The sequence below is a fragment of the Salmo salar genome, chromosome ssa06 (assembly GCF_905237065.1).
Source record: "Salmo salar chromosome ssa06, Ssal_v3.1, whole genome shotgun sequence".
NCBI lineage: Eukaryota > Metazoa > Chordata > Actinopteri > Salmoniformes > Salmonidae > Salmo > Salmo salar.
The window spans coordinates 56,216,872-56,232,647 of NC_059447.1; the positions used below are offsets into that span (position 1 = coordinate 56,216,872).

The 15,776-nt window shown below is 42.8% G+C and overlaps 1 protein-coding gene across 2 annotated transcripts; it reads right to left on the minus strand.

Moving 5' to 3' along the window:
• Window positions 1-236: 236 nt before the first annotated feature.
• Window positions 237-15,179, minus strand: LOC106607669 (claudin-20). 2 transcript variants are annotated; one of them, XM_014204867.2, is made up of 3 exons: window positions 14,374-15,179; window positions 6,650-6,702; window positions 237-6,104 (listed from the first exon to the last, which is right to left on the minus strand). In XM_014204867.2, the coding sequence occupies exon 3, from the start codon at window positions 5,951-5,953 to the stop codon at window positions 5,012-5,014; it is 942 nt and encodes a 313-aa protein (XP_014060342.1). In that variant the 5' UTR covers window positions 5,954-6,104; window positions 6,650-6,702; window positions 14,374-15,179; the 3' UTR covers window positions 237-5,011. The 2 variants fall into 2 exon arrangements, with proteins under 2 accessions (XP_014060342.1, XP_014060341.1); XM_014204866.2 differs by lacking the exon at window positions 14,374-15,179 and having other exon boundaries at window positions 6,650-7,987.
• Window positions 15,180-15,776: the final 597 nt, after the last annotated feature.

Sequence of the window (15,776 nt, forward strand, 5' to 3'; positions counted from 1 at the left end):
TCATTTGGACAAGCCTGACTCCCAGTCCCAGCAGAGCCCATCACCTGACTAGCCTCACATCACATGCTCCTATTATCTGTAGGTGTTGGAAGTCAGAGCACGGGCAGACAACAAAGAGCAATATAAAAGGGAGGGAAGATCAAGTTTGACAGAATCTGATGATGTGCATGTTTTCTTATGGGGGAAACTTGGGGCGTCAAGCTATTGAAACTGCTTGGAAAGGAGAGGAACACAGATTTTAAATTGAAATCACATCCTTTTATTTGGTTGTCAAAAAATTAAGTATTTTCTCCCTTCACGTATGGATTTATTTCCGTTCTTGTACAGAGAAAAAGCAACAACTTTATTTGTTTTGCCCAGTAACAGGCTTTTTGCTTTAATGAAACACTTGGGCTTTTGCTTTGTTGCACTGATCATTATGCCCATGCACAAACATTGTGTTGCGCGAGAGAGGCAGACTAGGATGTTGCAGTCATTATGTTTTGTTCGAGTTATGAACATCCCATTCATCTTCATTGTAAGAAGCATTGGTCTCTCTGACATTCTTTATGGAACAAGTTGACAGCTTAACAAATCTTTTATATTTTTTTTCATTTTTAGCAATTAACAATCAAAAACATTCTTAACAAGCGCTAAAGTTGAAATGACTTGTGGATTGACAATCACATGGAATCATTATTTTAATAAGAACCTGATATCCACAGTAAATTCACACTCATCAAAGTTATGCCCTTAATCATAATAAAGTAGACCATTCTCAAATAGGAAAAATACATGTAAACCATATTTAATCAAATAGTTCATATTCCCGGTTTAAAAAGTGAAAGCATATGCATTATCAAGCATTGTTTTTAAGCATTATTCTAGAATCTAGCCTAGATATTTGTATTCCATGTTGCGAACATGAATATCGATAAGAACATAGTGAAGTATTGGTTCTCCGAGGCATCAAATGTACTTTCCTCTCTGATCAGAGGCAGAATGACATTTATGATTTTTGAGGGGGAAAGTCAGCTTTGTGAAACAAACCCTCTCAAATTAGGAAACCTTTTACCCAGTGGAGCCATTGTAGTTATTTTTGTTCTCTCACATACAGGTAGAGAAAAAACAGAGCATATGTCCTGTCAAGTGAGGTAAACACACAATGACACAATAAACCTACAAAACATTTCTGGATTTTTATTGCCATGATGTCGCTTTTCCAAAACAAGAGCAGCACTGCAATCGAGACCTACAATCTTAGAAAAAAGGGTTCCAAAAGGGTTCTTTGGCTGTCCCCAAAGGATAACCTTTTTTGGTTCCAGGTAGATTAGAACCCTCTGTGAATGACACAAGGACACATGCCTTAAAGATGATTGGGTACAAGACCCTTTTAGCCTCGCAGCTAGAGAGGGAGGGAGCTAGGGGGCGAGGCAGATAGAGGAAGGACGAGAGTGTATGTGTGTGTGTTCAGGGGGGTGTGCAGTAAATGAGTAGTGTGCATCTAGCCGTAGCGAGGTGATAATGGGAAAGCAAAGAGGATCATTATCTCCGACAGCCTGCGCTGCCACGCGCTGGTGGACTTACCATTAGGCAGAAGAGGAAATTGCTTCAGGCCTCACATCATCAATGGGCCTCATGAGCTGGGCATAAAAAAATAAAATAAAAATATATATATATATATTTTTTTTTTAAACACACCCCCCCATGCTCCGCTCGAGGCATAAACTCCCAAAAAAATCATCCCCATCAAAATCCATCTGTTTAAGCTAGAGATATGTTTTTTTGCATGGGCTGCGTCTCAATCCACCACATCCACCACTGGTTTTAATGTCTATGATCCGCCAGCCTTCTGCAACTGTGGTGGAAGGTGGCCGACCTACAGAGGTGTTTGTCAAACCAGCTGGCATCCCGAAAATCGTCTTCTCACAAAAACATCTGTAGTGTCCGAGCGGTTTAGGCTGCACACTAATATGAACCCTCTATGGAATGATGAGACTCACGAACACTATTGTGTTTTCCATTTTGCTCTACCCCATAAGTGTCACAGGACTTGTCTGAAGGTAACCCCGTGTCGGGCCCAAAAAAGTTATGGAAGTGAACAGGGCATTTCCATGTAAAGTTTACGGGTAATTCCACAGTAAACCTTTTTTTTTTTCTTCTGATGTTTCTTATATCTCTCAGACATAGGACAGACACTTCAAAATATACACTGAGTGTAAAAAACATTTGAGAACACCTGCTCTTTCCATTACATATTTTGACCAGGTGAAAGCTATGAAAGTTAAATCCACTTCAATCAGTGTAGATGAAGGGGAGGAGACAGGTTAAAGAAGGATTTTTAAGCCTTGAGACAATTGAGACCTGGATTGTGCAACTCAATATTAGGAGTTAGGAATCCTTTTGATAACTTTTTTTACGATCTGTTTTTCTATGTATGAATCTGATATTCAATGTGTTTCTATTGGCTAGTAGCAGTAAGGCTACTTTATTTTAAATGTTTTAATACCTACAGGGGTCTTTAAAATTCCAAATCAAATAGATAAATAATCCTTGGTATGACCATCTTAAAACAATTCCATATGTTAGCTTAGTAGAAACCAAGCCCGGGCCCTTTGACTCTAGATGGATACAAATACGCATTTCTTTAGTAAAAAGACAGGTGCTGCTGATAATACTGCTATCATCGTCAAGGCAGAGGACATGTATGTGTAGCCCATGTACAGTGCCTATAGAAAGTCTATACCTCCTTCAAGTTTTTTCACATTTTGTTGCATCACAAAGTGGGATTGAAATACATTGAATTGTAAAAAATAAAATAAAAAAAATCAATTGATCTACACAAAATACTCCATAATGTCAAAGTGAAAAGACAATTCTACACATTTTGTACAAATTAATAAAAATGAAATAACTCAAATATAGTCGTGCATTAGTATTCACCCCCTTTGTTTAGGAAAAACCTAAATTAGTTCAGAAGTAGAATTTGGCTTAACAAATCACATAACTTATATTGACTCACTCTGGGTGAAATAATAGGGGTTGGCATGATTTTTGAATGACTACCCCTTCCACTGTCCCCCAAACATACAACATCTGTAAGGTCCCTCAGTCAAGTATTGAATTTCAAGCACAGATTAAACTACAAGGACCAGGGAGCTTTTTGAAAGCCTCATTAAAAAAGGGCAGTGAGTGGTAGATGGCTGTGATGGGGGAAAACTTAGGATGGATCAACAACATTGTAGTGACTCCACAATAATGACCTAAATGACAGTGAAAAGAGAAATACAAATAAACAGAATCAAAATATTGCAAAACATGCATATGTATGCAACAAATCACTACAGTAATACTGAAGAAAAAAAAACGAGGCAAAGGAATGAAAGTTTTGGCCTAAATGCAAAACCTTATGTTTGGAGCAAATCCAACACAACACATCACTGAATAACTGCCTCCTTATTTTCAAGCATGGTAGTGACTGCATCATGGTATGGGTATGCTTGACATCTGGGGTGTTTTTCAGGATGAAAAGAAACGGGATGGAGCAAAGCACAAGAAAGATCAAGGAATATTAGTGTTTACATTTTCAGTAATAAAAAAAATAAAAAACACTACAGAGCATTTTGTGTAGATTTTTTTGTCAACAATTACATCCGTTATAATCCAACTTTGTTGCACAATAAAATGTGCAGAAATCCTAGGGGTTGTCGTCTTTCTATAGACACTGTATCTGATTCTGCCTGGATAAAAAGATTATGTCATGTCATATTCTTTTTGTCCAGACAGCATCAGATACATGGGTTACATATAGTAAGACAGAGGGGTGCTGTTTTGCTCGCTCATATGCTTTCTCCGGTGAGATCGTTTTAGCCACTTGCCTATTTAAGGAATGCTGGAATTATTTTGGATGAACGTGCGAAGGGACCCTACTTTTGAAGTGATTTGTTTGACAATCAGATGGAAACATCGTGTCTGGTTGTGTTCATGGCACATTAAACGGAAATACATTTTTACAGTTAAAATTACAGGAGAGGGGCTCAGACTGGCCTCTGCCTGGGGCCTCCAAATCACTAAGTCTGCCCTGCTGCCATGTACCTTATTCCCCTCCAAGATGGACTGGATGTGTGTGTATGGTGTTGGTGGGAACCTGAACTCCCTTTTCATTTCTTTAGTCTTCTGTAATTCTCCTTTACAAACAGTTGAAATTCTACAAACACATTTTAGGCACATGCTTTGGTAGCTATGTTTCACTAACTACTCTCCATTCCACTGCATTATTTAACAAGCTACAGATAACTTAACGAGCTGCATTATTTAACAAGCATGCTAAGAAGACTGAATATCAATCAGTCTGTTTATCTTTTGAAAATAGGATTGAGGATGATTATTTTAATCTCACAAGGCAAATGGGGTCTAAGAGTTGCAAGCTTGCAATGAACATCTTCGTTTTTCAGACACATAAACGTCTAGTCCACGTTGGTTCAACGTAATTTCCTTGAAATGACATGGAAACAGTGTTTATTCAACCAGTGTGTGCCCAGTGGGTAACTTACTATGCAAAAGTAATGATGTCATATTATTAGCAGCTAATTATCATCAGCACTCTTTTCTCATCAAACCTTTGGTATGGAAAAGCCTCCGCGTCCATTTTTAAAGGAACTTGTCACCGGATATACAATACTTGTGCTGCGCTTGTGCATTTTTATGACACCTCTCCTCTACCCTACCCTTACCCTACCCTTGTGTCTTTCCGCCCACCACAGCAGCAGTCAAGGAGGCATTTACCCCAGGATTCTGAATCCACAAGCTGCCTTTCTCCAAGACTTTGGGAATAGCTTTACTGCTTGCGCTTGCAGTAGCAAGAGAGAAGAGATGAGAGGGGGCGATAAGGCTGTCAAAGTCATTACCTTCTTCCTTCCTCACCCTTTTTTCTCTCCTCCACTCTCTCCCTCTCACAAAGGCAGTCAGTAGAATGTCCTCAGGATTCTCCCTCCACCCCGCTAACAAGAGTAGGGTTTAGGGATTAAACATATTAAACATAGTCCTGCAGGCTGTAGCCAGCCCGGGCGTCTTTTGGAGGGACTCTGGATGGAGAGTAGAACTGCTGCGTTCCCTTGTCTTCATGTAGAGGCTTCTCATGTAGAGGCTCCTCCTGCTGGATTTCGTCAGCTGCTTGGGCCTCATCCTGGGGCCCTTTGTCACCCCATTGTAGCTGCTCGCGGCTTGACTGCTCGTTAGGCGACGTCTGCTGTTCAAAGTCCTTCTGCCCCCGTTGCAGTTGCTCCTGCAGTATCAGGTCACGCTGGAGCTGGTCGCGCTGTATTTGCTCCTGGTTTATCTGCTGCTGCAGTAGTTTGTCAGGAAAGGTGGTAGAGGTGGATGTCGAGGTGTAGTCCAACTGCCCCTCTCTTTTCCCGGGACACGACAAACAAAAGATGACCCCACCGGCCAGCAGTAGGCCGGCAGAGACAAAGGTCACGTACACGGCCCCCCCAGGCTCGTATTTACTGCTCTCGGGTACGTTGGAGTCCAGGAAGGTAGTGATTACCTCGTTGGTGAACCAAGAAGCGGGCACCAGGCAGAGGATACCAGCCAAGATGAAGCAACCCCCCGCTCCGATGGCCGCGTGCCTCTTTGCCCGGTGACTGCCTCCCCAGCGGGTACATTTGAGCCCCAGGGCAGCGAGACAGAGGCCAAGGCAAGCCATCATGCACGACAGAACCATTGTCGTCCGGGCAGTCTGCAGGTAGGCAGGCAGTGAAAGAACAGAGTACTTCAAGGTGCAGCTGAACACGCCGGTGCTGTACCAGGTACAGTCCATCCACAGCCCCTGCATCTGGGAGATGGCGGTCATGATGTTGGAGCCCACGTCGGCACTCACCTTCCAGTTGGGCAGCAGCGTGGCCACAGTGGCGCCCAGGACGCCCAGCAGCGCCAGGACAAAGGCGAGGATCTGCATGGCGGAGGACGCCATCGGCGAGTTGCGAGTCTCCTCCTCTCCGGCACGGCGGCACCCTCACCTTGCTGTGGCCTGAGCCTGGCTCCTTGGCTCCGTCTCTCCCTATCGCCCTGGTGCAGGCGCGGGTCCTGACAGCAGATAATTCCTCAGTGCAGGCTCCAGTGGGCTGTGATAAAAAGCGAAATGAGAATTGAACTGAGCGAGCAAGCGTGACGATCAGACGGATGAGGCACAAGGGCTGGTAATGTGGGGAGAGGAGACTGCGCTTTGCTCTTTTTTTCTCCTTCTTTTGAGGGGAGAAGCGTGTGTGAGGGTGCTTTCTGTTTGCCTGCATTTTGACTCTGCATCCCTGGCTTTGTGTGACTAAGTTTTGTGGTGTTCATTTAAAGGCTCAATTATGTGCATTTAAAGCTGCAGTGTCCTTCCTCTGAAAGTAGGTTACTTTTTTTTTACAGCAAGCAGCTAGTTTACTTCACTTCAGCTGTCAGGTAAATGCTGGTTCTATACAAAAATGGAAAATGCAATATTTCTAATTGAAACATGCATGAGCTATTTCTCGTAAAATAATGTGTAATTTCTTAAATTCTTTACTCTGTCTTTATGTTAGTGACGTTCTGACATTGATGCTAATGTAAATGCGTTGTTAAAGTAAATAAGTGCATAGTTTGTCTGTAATGCAGTGTTCGAGAGAAGAAAAAAAAGCATCCTTACCTTTTGTGTCTTGGACAGCGTGCCATGGTGCGTCAGTCTCTTCTCAATGTTGCCTGGGCTCAAAAGAGAGAAAAAAACATAACAATAAAATAGAGTGAGCAGCTTAGCGATTCGTACTTCCTCCTTCCATCTCCTTAGCAACAGAACATACAATTCCATCCTTTTCAGTGTCCCATAAAAGACGTGCCAGCCACACATCCTTGTTGCCTGTGAGCTACAGCCCCACTAAGGAGAACTGAGTGGTGGACTGAGAGAAACGTGGTGTGAGAGTGGTTAAAGAACTAGACTAGACTAACCTGAAGGTCATTGATTCAGATTAAGCTAATGTCCTCTCAGCAAATGGGCAGCCTGAGAATGTGATTAAAGACAGTAATAAGCTAATATTTTTCATCGCGGCATATTTGAATGGCTGACTGAAATGAGCAGTTCAAGATTTGTTGGTGTACCTTTAATTGGTTCAATATATCATTTAGACAGCCGAGAGTTTTGAGGTTTGATTTGACATTGGTGCTCGCTTGGCGGTGGCTTTGTGTGTTTCGTCAATTGTCACTCAGAGCACAATAGAAACCGACTGATGACAAAGACCTGCATCCCCATCCTTTTGCCCTGCAGCCGATACGAAGGTGTCGCCCTTCAAGTGACCGCATGAACTATGGCCGACTGCATAGTTCATGCCCCCTCCTTTTGTGGAGATGGAACACACACAGCAGTATCCCAACAACAGTTACACAACCTATCCTCATAGTAATCCTGAGTCTATATATTCACACACTGTGACAGCAAAAGGAAAGTACCCTATCGTGGCAGACCTGCCCCAACAGGAACCATTACCAGAGGGCTGAACATAAAAGGTTGCCCATAGGGCTTTGACCGAATGTAGTGCACTACATAGGGAATAAGATGCCATTTGGGACACAGAGAAATATAAATGTTCCTACCTTCTCCTCAGGCCCTTATCAGACCCCCCCCCCTCCACGCTTCACATCTCTGTGGAAAGACTACATTAATTTGAAAAAGAGGAAAATATCGTATCATACATTATCTGTTCCAGACTGGTGATGGCAAGTACCGTAGCAGGGAGGGAGTGTGGAGGGTAAATGCCACTGTGATCATTACCACAGCTGTAGTCCTCATTAGGAGAACCCTAGCTCTATTTATGCGCCCATCCATTCCTGAAGGGACACAGCCCCTCTACATCCCACCACCACCCTACTCCCAAGAACAGCAGCATCCGGAGGTGAATGACCGCAGGTGTGGGTTTAATGGACCCCCTAGAATCGATGTCCGAGCCCCCACGGAAATCGAATAAGCATAATAAAATACAAAAAATCCCCATAAAGATCTGTCTGTTTAAGCTAGAGATGGGCTGCGTCTCAATCCACCGCATCCGCCGATGTCGTCCATCTGCGGTGAAAGGTGGCAGAGCTGCAGCGGTGTTTGTCAGATCATGAGACATCTCGAAAAATTGGTCTTCTCACAAACATGTCTGTAACATCCGAACTGTTTGGCCTACAAACTATTATGACCCTTCTATGGAATGATGATACTCTCATGAACACGATGGTTTTCCATGAACCCCACAAGCGTCATGTCTGAAGTCGGTACCGCTGAACTGCCAACATCTATCTGTAGTGTCCGACTCTCGCAAGTCCGTACGGGAGTTGAGGCGATGGCACAAAACTGTAACTACCAATTTGAATATCACGAAAAAGGGGTAAAAAATAAATAAACAAAATAAAATAAAAATGTATGAAAGTAGTTTAGTGTCTAAAAAAAGGGACAAATATGTGTACAATATACAGTTGAAGGCAGAGGTTTACATACACTTAGGTTGGAGTCATTAAAACTTGTTTTTCAACCACTCCACAAATTTCTTGTTTTGGCAAGTCAGTTAGGACATCTACTTTGTGCATGACACAAGTAATTTTTCCAACAATTGTTTACAGACAGATGATTATCAGGAGGAATGGGCCAAAATTTACCCAACTCATTGTGAGAAGCTTGTGGAAGGCTATCCGAAACATTTGACCCAAGTTAAACAATTTAAAGGCAATGCTACCAAATACTAATTGAGTGTATGTAAACTTCTGACCCACTGGGAATGTGATGAAAGAAATAAAAGCTGAAATAATTCTCTACTATTATTCTGACATTTCACATTCTTAAAATAAAGTGGTGATCCTAACTGACCTAAGAAGGGAATTTTTACTAGGATTAAATGTCAGGAATTGTGAAAAACTGAGTTTAAATGTATTTGGCTAAGGTGTATGTAAACTTCTGACTTCAACTGTACATAAATAATTTCCTCATCTTACTTATATCTCTCAGATATAGGACAGACACTTCAAAACAAACTTCCTTTCGATACATTTTTTGGACTATTTGTTTTTCCATGTATGAATAATTTCTTCAGTGTGTTTCCATAGGCTAATAGCAGTAAGGCCAGATTCAATGTTTGATAAAAACCTTTTTTTTTAAAAATTTTATACCTAAATGGGTCCTAAAATTCCAAATCAAATAGCTAGATGATCCTTGGTATGAGCATCTTAAAACAATTCCATAGGTTAGCTTAGTAGAACCCTCTCTCCCGCCCCCGGCCTAGACTCTAGATGGAGTACCAACTTTGGGCCTCCTGCCTCAAACAGAGTCACATTGAAGTCATTAAAATTGTAGAATTGTGAGCTTTGTGTGTGTGTGTGTGTGTGTGTGTGAGATGTGAGAGGACATGGCAGGCTATTAAAAGCATGCAGTTCCATATATTTATCCCTTCTCCTTCCAGGCACCGAAGTTGGGCTTGATACAGAGCCTGTCTACCGAAAGTCAAAGGAAAAACTGTCGTGAATTTTACACGCTGCATGCATCCCACTACTACTGTGTGTCATATTCCTTTGTACAGAAACTGTATGGACTTTTACTACCCAAATATGGTCATGTCATGAATGGAAAAAAGTAATAAAGAGCTCTTTAAGACCTGACCAGATAATGTTTTGTCATTTTACTACCCAGTATTTAGACAATTATTTAGATAACATGAATATTACTGGTACTCTTCGGATATTACTTCTAGCCTGTTGTCCCATAGAATTACTTCTAGCCCGTTGTCTCATTATTGCACATGACATGAGTCAATGAGACTGGAAAGAACTGCATTTCTCAAACATACACACTTGGATTTGGAGTTGTCATCTAAAATGTTTCTTCCCAAGGCAGTATGCTGTATGGAATTCTCCTCCATTATGTTGCCAAGAGTTTACTAAGTACGCAGGCAGGCAAGGTCATGCAGTTTCCCAAGAGTAACTCTAAGGACAAGTAAACATCTACTAACGCAACACCGCTACAAGGTGAACAGAACGTTCGTATTAATGTTATGTGATATCTGTGGTATAGGATATTTTTAATAAACTCCTTTTGATAGATATTGACCATATGAGCAGACTATAAAGTCCTTTACCAGCCTAGCCCTTTGAGGGTGTAGTGTAGTGTATTTGATGCATGTTTAGCCTGGGCTGCGAGGGGAGCGTGGGAAGAGGAGGGCCGAGTCACAAATGGCACCCTATTCACTTTCTTGTGCACTGCCTTTGACCAGACCCCTGGTCAAAAGTAGTGCACTAGAAAGTGAATAGGGTGTCATTTGGGATGGAGAAGAGGAGGGAGATGGGAACCAAGGCAACTCTCAGTAGAGCAGTGTTATTCTAGGTCTATTGCGTGGCCTCCACTAAGTGGAGAAGTAGCTGCTGATGTGTAGGCTAGTTTTCGAACGGAACGTTCTACTACTCCTTGTTTACTTTGGCTTCTTTACTTTTCACTCCCGTCATTCCTATGGGACAGTAGTAATGTGTTGTACTGTGGAGATGATGTTAGGGATGGATGAAAATGTACAGAATGGGGCCTCCCGAGTGGCGCAGCGATCTAAGGCACTTCATCGTAGTGCTTGAGGCATCACTACAGACCCGGGTTCGATCCCAGGCTGTGTCGTAGCCGGCCGCGACCGGGAGACCCATTTGGCCCAGCGCCGTCCGGGTTAGTGGAAGGTTTGGCCAGCCGGGATGTCCTTGTCCCATCGCGCTCTAGCGACTCCTTGTGGCGGGCCTGGCGCATGCACGCTGACTTCAGTCGCCAGTTGTACGGTGTTTCCTCTGACACATTGGTGCGGCTGGCTTCTGGGTTAAGCGAGCAGTGTGTCAAGAAGCAGTGCGGCTTGGCAGGGTCGTGTTTCAGAGGACGCATGGCTCTCGTCCATCTGCATCAGTGTTTTCGAATTAGTTTATTTTAGGCTATGTATCGATGTGTCCGATGCCGCCCTTCAACTCTGATTCTCTGATTCTATAGTGTGGTCTCAATGAAATGATCCAATGATGAAATGATCCATAAATCTTCAAGCAGCATCGCGGCACAATCAACCTGAAATGGACAGCTCCAGGCGCTGAAAGTAGGCAAATTTGAATAGGCATAATACATTAAAACCGTCTTCAGAGGTTTTTGTGTTGGAGCCTGCATGTATATCTTCCTGTTTAAGAAATAAGAGGCAGGCCTACCTGTTTGACAGACGATATTAGGCTATGGGCTGAAATATCCATAGGTTTGTCGTTGAATTCCTCCATCCACCATCCACTCTTTTAAATAGGATACCTCTGTGTCAGTGAATGGATGTTAAGTTAAAACCATCGAATTGAGGCAGTATGCGGGGGTATGCCATAGTCCTACCTTTTATTGAAGAAAATGGCAAAAAGCACAGCCCTACTCCTTGTTTGCCTAAGATTTTGAAGCAAAGAAAACATCCGATTATATAATAAAAATGTATAATATTTGGATTTTTGCACAATCTGGCTCCCCAGGCCCACCCACTGGCTCCCCAGTGGGTGGGCCTGGGTAGACATGCCTACACCCCTGTTATAACAGTACTTTGGTCCACAATGCTGTGTTCTAGAAACTATAGCTATAAAATATCAGAGAAAGACGTTGCTCCGATACATATGGGAGTATCATTGTTTAGTGTCTTTGACATTCAGAGGCTGAGCTACAACCCTCTATAGCCGAGGAGACAAAAAATACACTTGGGAAGTCATCTAATTCTGTCACTATCAGTTGATGAAGCTATTCACTTTCTGTACAATAGAAGATGTTTAAACCCAGACAGCTTTGAGGGAAACACTTGTGACCTTCTCTCGTTGGGTTAAGCCCAGACAAACGTTTGAAAGTACCATACTCAGATTCCTAATGTATAATGTCTCAGATGTAATTATTTGCAAACAGGGACCGTTTCGTTGCAAACAAGACATGCCGATTTGGCATTGGAGAAGATGAACACATAGGCCTATCTCTCTGTCTTTTCATAGCCTGTAATTTCGGTCATTTGTGTGGTAGTTTCTGCTAATGTGTAAAATGATATAGATTTGCATGAAATGTTTATAAAAGTAAACATTTTCTCGGACCTGCAAATACGATGATAGATTCATGCAATGCTTTTACTATAAAGGAGATTTCTCCACCCTCTACTCTTGTCCATGGTGGTCTGCGAATCCTGAGCGCACAGGGCTGTGGGCCAGATGGTTATCAAAATGATTGTGTTACCATATAATGCTTGCAAGACGAAGAACAGTTTCTTCTTTCTCATACAGTATCTAAGGCTCTGGTCTATTCTAGGACTGAGGCAAAAAGGATAGACATGTTCTCTGCTATCCACTTTGTTTTAATTATTATTTTGGGTACAGAGGAGGGTCACTTGTTTTGTTTCAAGCTTTCAGGGGGTGTTAATGTAAATATATATTTTGCTGACAGGAGGGCCATCCATTTTCTCCATGCAACCCTTATTATAAATAACGTTCACATCCTTATTGCCCGTCCCGATATTTCTCATTACTGTGTACTCATCTAAAATTCATAATGTTTAATGATGGAGGATGAGCATAACTGAGGACTATGGTTTGGCAGAGACAGACTATTGGCAGTTATTCTGTTGGCACTTCCAAAGAGGAATACAAATTCAAAGCCAGAGGTACACTTCTGTAATGATGGTGTAGAAGGGGACCCTACCCAGAATTCTTTTAAAATAAAACAAATATTATTCATGTGAAATGGCAAGCACGATTACAACGTTTTCATTGCCTGTTTGTTTGAAGTCTTTAAAAAAATTTTTTAAAGAAATGTTGAAATTGGTCACATAGCCAAATCATTTTTATAGGCTTGTAATGAAGATACTGCATGTTTAGTCTGGTATTAATTACAGGGTTTCTGCTCTGCTTGTTGTTCTCTCTTTAAAGCCTTGTTCATACAAGCACATTAAAAAAAAAACTGTTGAGCTCATTCAGCAAATCTATTTCCAAAGGGAAATGTTATGAGCAGTAGACTAACGAAGACCTATTGAAGTATTTTAGCTAAGAGACAAATGCAAGAAACATATTTTCTTCTTAGATATCCCTTTATGTTCAGGCCCTATGGTCCGGTGGTCTAGGCACATGCATGCAACCCTGGAGACGGGGATTCAATCCCACTGTCTCCACCCTTCCTAATCTGTCTCCCCTGCTGTTTCTGATCTAAAATGCCCTAAAAAATATATATTATTAGAAGTCCCTTTATGATTACCGAATTTACTGATGTTTGCTGGGATGACAAGCTGTACAGCAATGAGAAATGTTGCATTGGAGTGCTGTTAGAATATTAATTTGCGATACTAGGCAACTAGGCTATTTGTTGCTTTCCATTTTCATTGCTAAACTACCCCCAGTCTCAGATGAAGTAGGAATAGCAACACTCCACAGCAAGAGAAGGGGGAAAAGGCAACTTCTTATGTAATAAGGATAACGAAAGGTATTAAGCCTTATCACCCTATCGCAGTAGCCAGAACACCAGGTGAAATGGGATATCTGAGTTGAGAGTTCATTCCATAGACTGAACTATTTGAGTATGAGCAGCCAGTATACTGACTACAGCCTGGAAGAATCAACCCTCCCAAAATCATCAAACAGACAGGAATATAAATGACCTATTTACTCCCACAGTCAAGAGGCAATGCCCTCACTACATTTTTTACATTTTAGTCATTTAGCAGACGCTCTTATCCAGAGCGACTTACAGTAGTGAACGCATACATTTCATACATTTTTTTCTGTGCTGGCCCCCCGTGGGAATCGAACCCACAACCCTGGCGTTGCAAACACCATGCTCTACCAACTGAGCTACAACTGAGCTATTACCTGCCAGCAGTTGAGTTGACGCTGTGTTTTTATCACCAATGAGGCATCACCGTGAAATTATTAACGACAGGTTCCTAAGGTTTTTGCACAGCATATACAATCAATGTGGATGGTTAAATAACTAGGTGTTTAGAAATTCTATTCTCTCTGAAAAATATCATTCATTGCCATGACATCGGAGTAATGGAATGATGAGGGAAAAGATGGAACCCATTTCCGGCTACCTGATTGGACAAGCCATAATAAGGAAGGTACACGAGCTGCGATGGAAAGTGCAAATAAACAAGCTGTCGACAAAGTTAGCAGAACGAGGATAATGTAAATCTATCGGGTGTTACTCGACATGTCCAAGTTGCTAACAGATGTGCTCGTGTACACAAACTGTCATCCATAGACATATCTCAGTCCAACTGTAGATTACTGTCGCTAGATGTGGTCCATATTATCTAATGGAAGTCTACCTAATGCGTTGTAATCAGTCTCTCGCGTGACGAGAGAAGGAAGAAGGAAACACTTGCAGCACACACTTACCGCTATTCTATCCATCCAGTGGTCATCCAGTCGCACAACTCACAATGGAACGTTTCTCCTGTGTTTGAGAGATTTGCAGACACACACACACACACGTGTATGTGAGTATGTCAGGTCAGCGAGTGCTAGTTGAGTCTTGAACAAAGAAAAAACTATCCTGAGTTGCTGAATTTCCTCTTTTCACTTCAGTTTGCTCCTCAATTCATGCACCTCGGCGAGGTAGCGGCAGAGTTCCCTTCCCTTTGCGCTGTAGGTCCAGGAGGCCCCGGGAGGATCCCAGTCATATCATGGATGAATGGCAGGAGGCAGGAGTCGGCTGATCCACTGATGGCTGAAGAGACCCAGCTGTGTTGGAGCATGCCAGAGAGCAGAGCACACCTGCCTGCCTGTCTGTAGGTCTGCCGCTGCTGCTGTGGTCTTTGTGGAATGGCAATCCCACTCTATTGGTCTGGGTAGAGAAAAGAGCACGAGGCTGGCAGACAAGAGAGTCTAGTGGTACTGTAGTAGGCAGGCAGAGGGAGTTTTGAGAGGAGAAAGTGGAGGAGGTGGTGGACCAGGCACTGCCTTCAACAGTTTGTCAGATCAGAGGAGCTGCTATCAGTGGTCTGTGGTATCTGCGGAGCCCAGCCTCCAGTCCTCCTGCACTCTGGCCCCAGAGATAGATCTAAATTCAGCCATTCCCCATTCCTCTGTCATCCACTCCTTCTTTAATCCACCCACTGCCGAGACCAACATTTACTGCTTTTCCAACACAGCTTCTCTTCCAAGGCCTTTTTCTCGTGAAGAGTAAGCAGTAGGCACGCTGAAGTGTGTTACCCCCTCTCCTCAGGCTGTCAGGCGGCAGTGTGGCAGTATGTTCAGTGGTGGAGGCTCATGTTGAATTTATGTGTGTGTGTGTGGAGTGGGCTGTGTTTATGGCCCTTCACAAAAGGTGTTACTGTGGCAACAGGAACTGAACCGGCTTGCCATCACACACAGCCTCCTGTTTTCCCTTTAAAGCAATCTGTTACGCACATACCTGAAACCTCTCCATCTCCTGAGTATGTCTCTTTGTTTCTTGTGTCTCCATCTTGTGTCTGGCCCAGGAATGCTGTGTCTCATCCCTCAGATCCAAGACTGTAGCTAAAGTGACCAAGGACATTCCCCCCCTTAGAGAACTGCACCAACTGAGTGGAAAATAAATCTCCTCCCCTTCTAATTTCTACTACTCCCTCCATTCCTCCATTTTATGTGACGAAGACTGGCTGACGCCCTACACCTGATTAACGTTGTCCACAGACCTGTGAACAAAAAGACCTGGAAAGAGGGCCAGCAATTATGACTCATTGTGTTGGTGCTGATAGACTGGATTTAAAAAAAAGAAGCTTTCTCCATGCCGCCAGCTAGCAACAGTGTCTGTATTC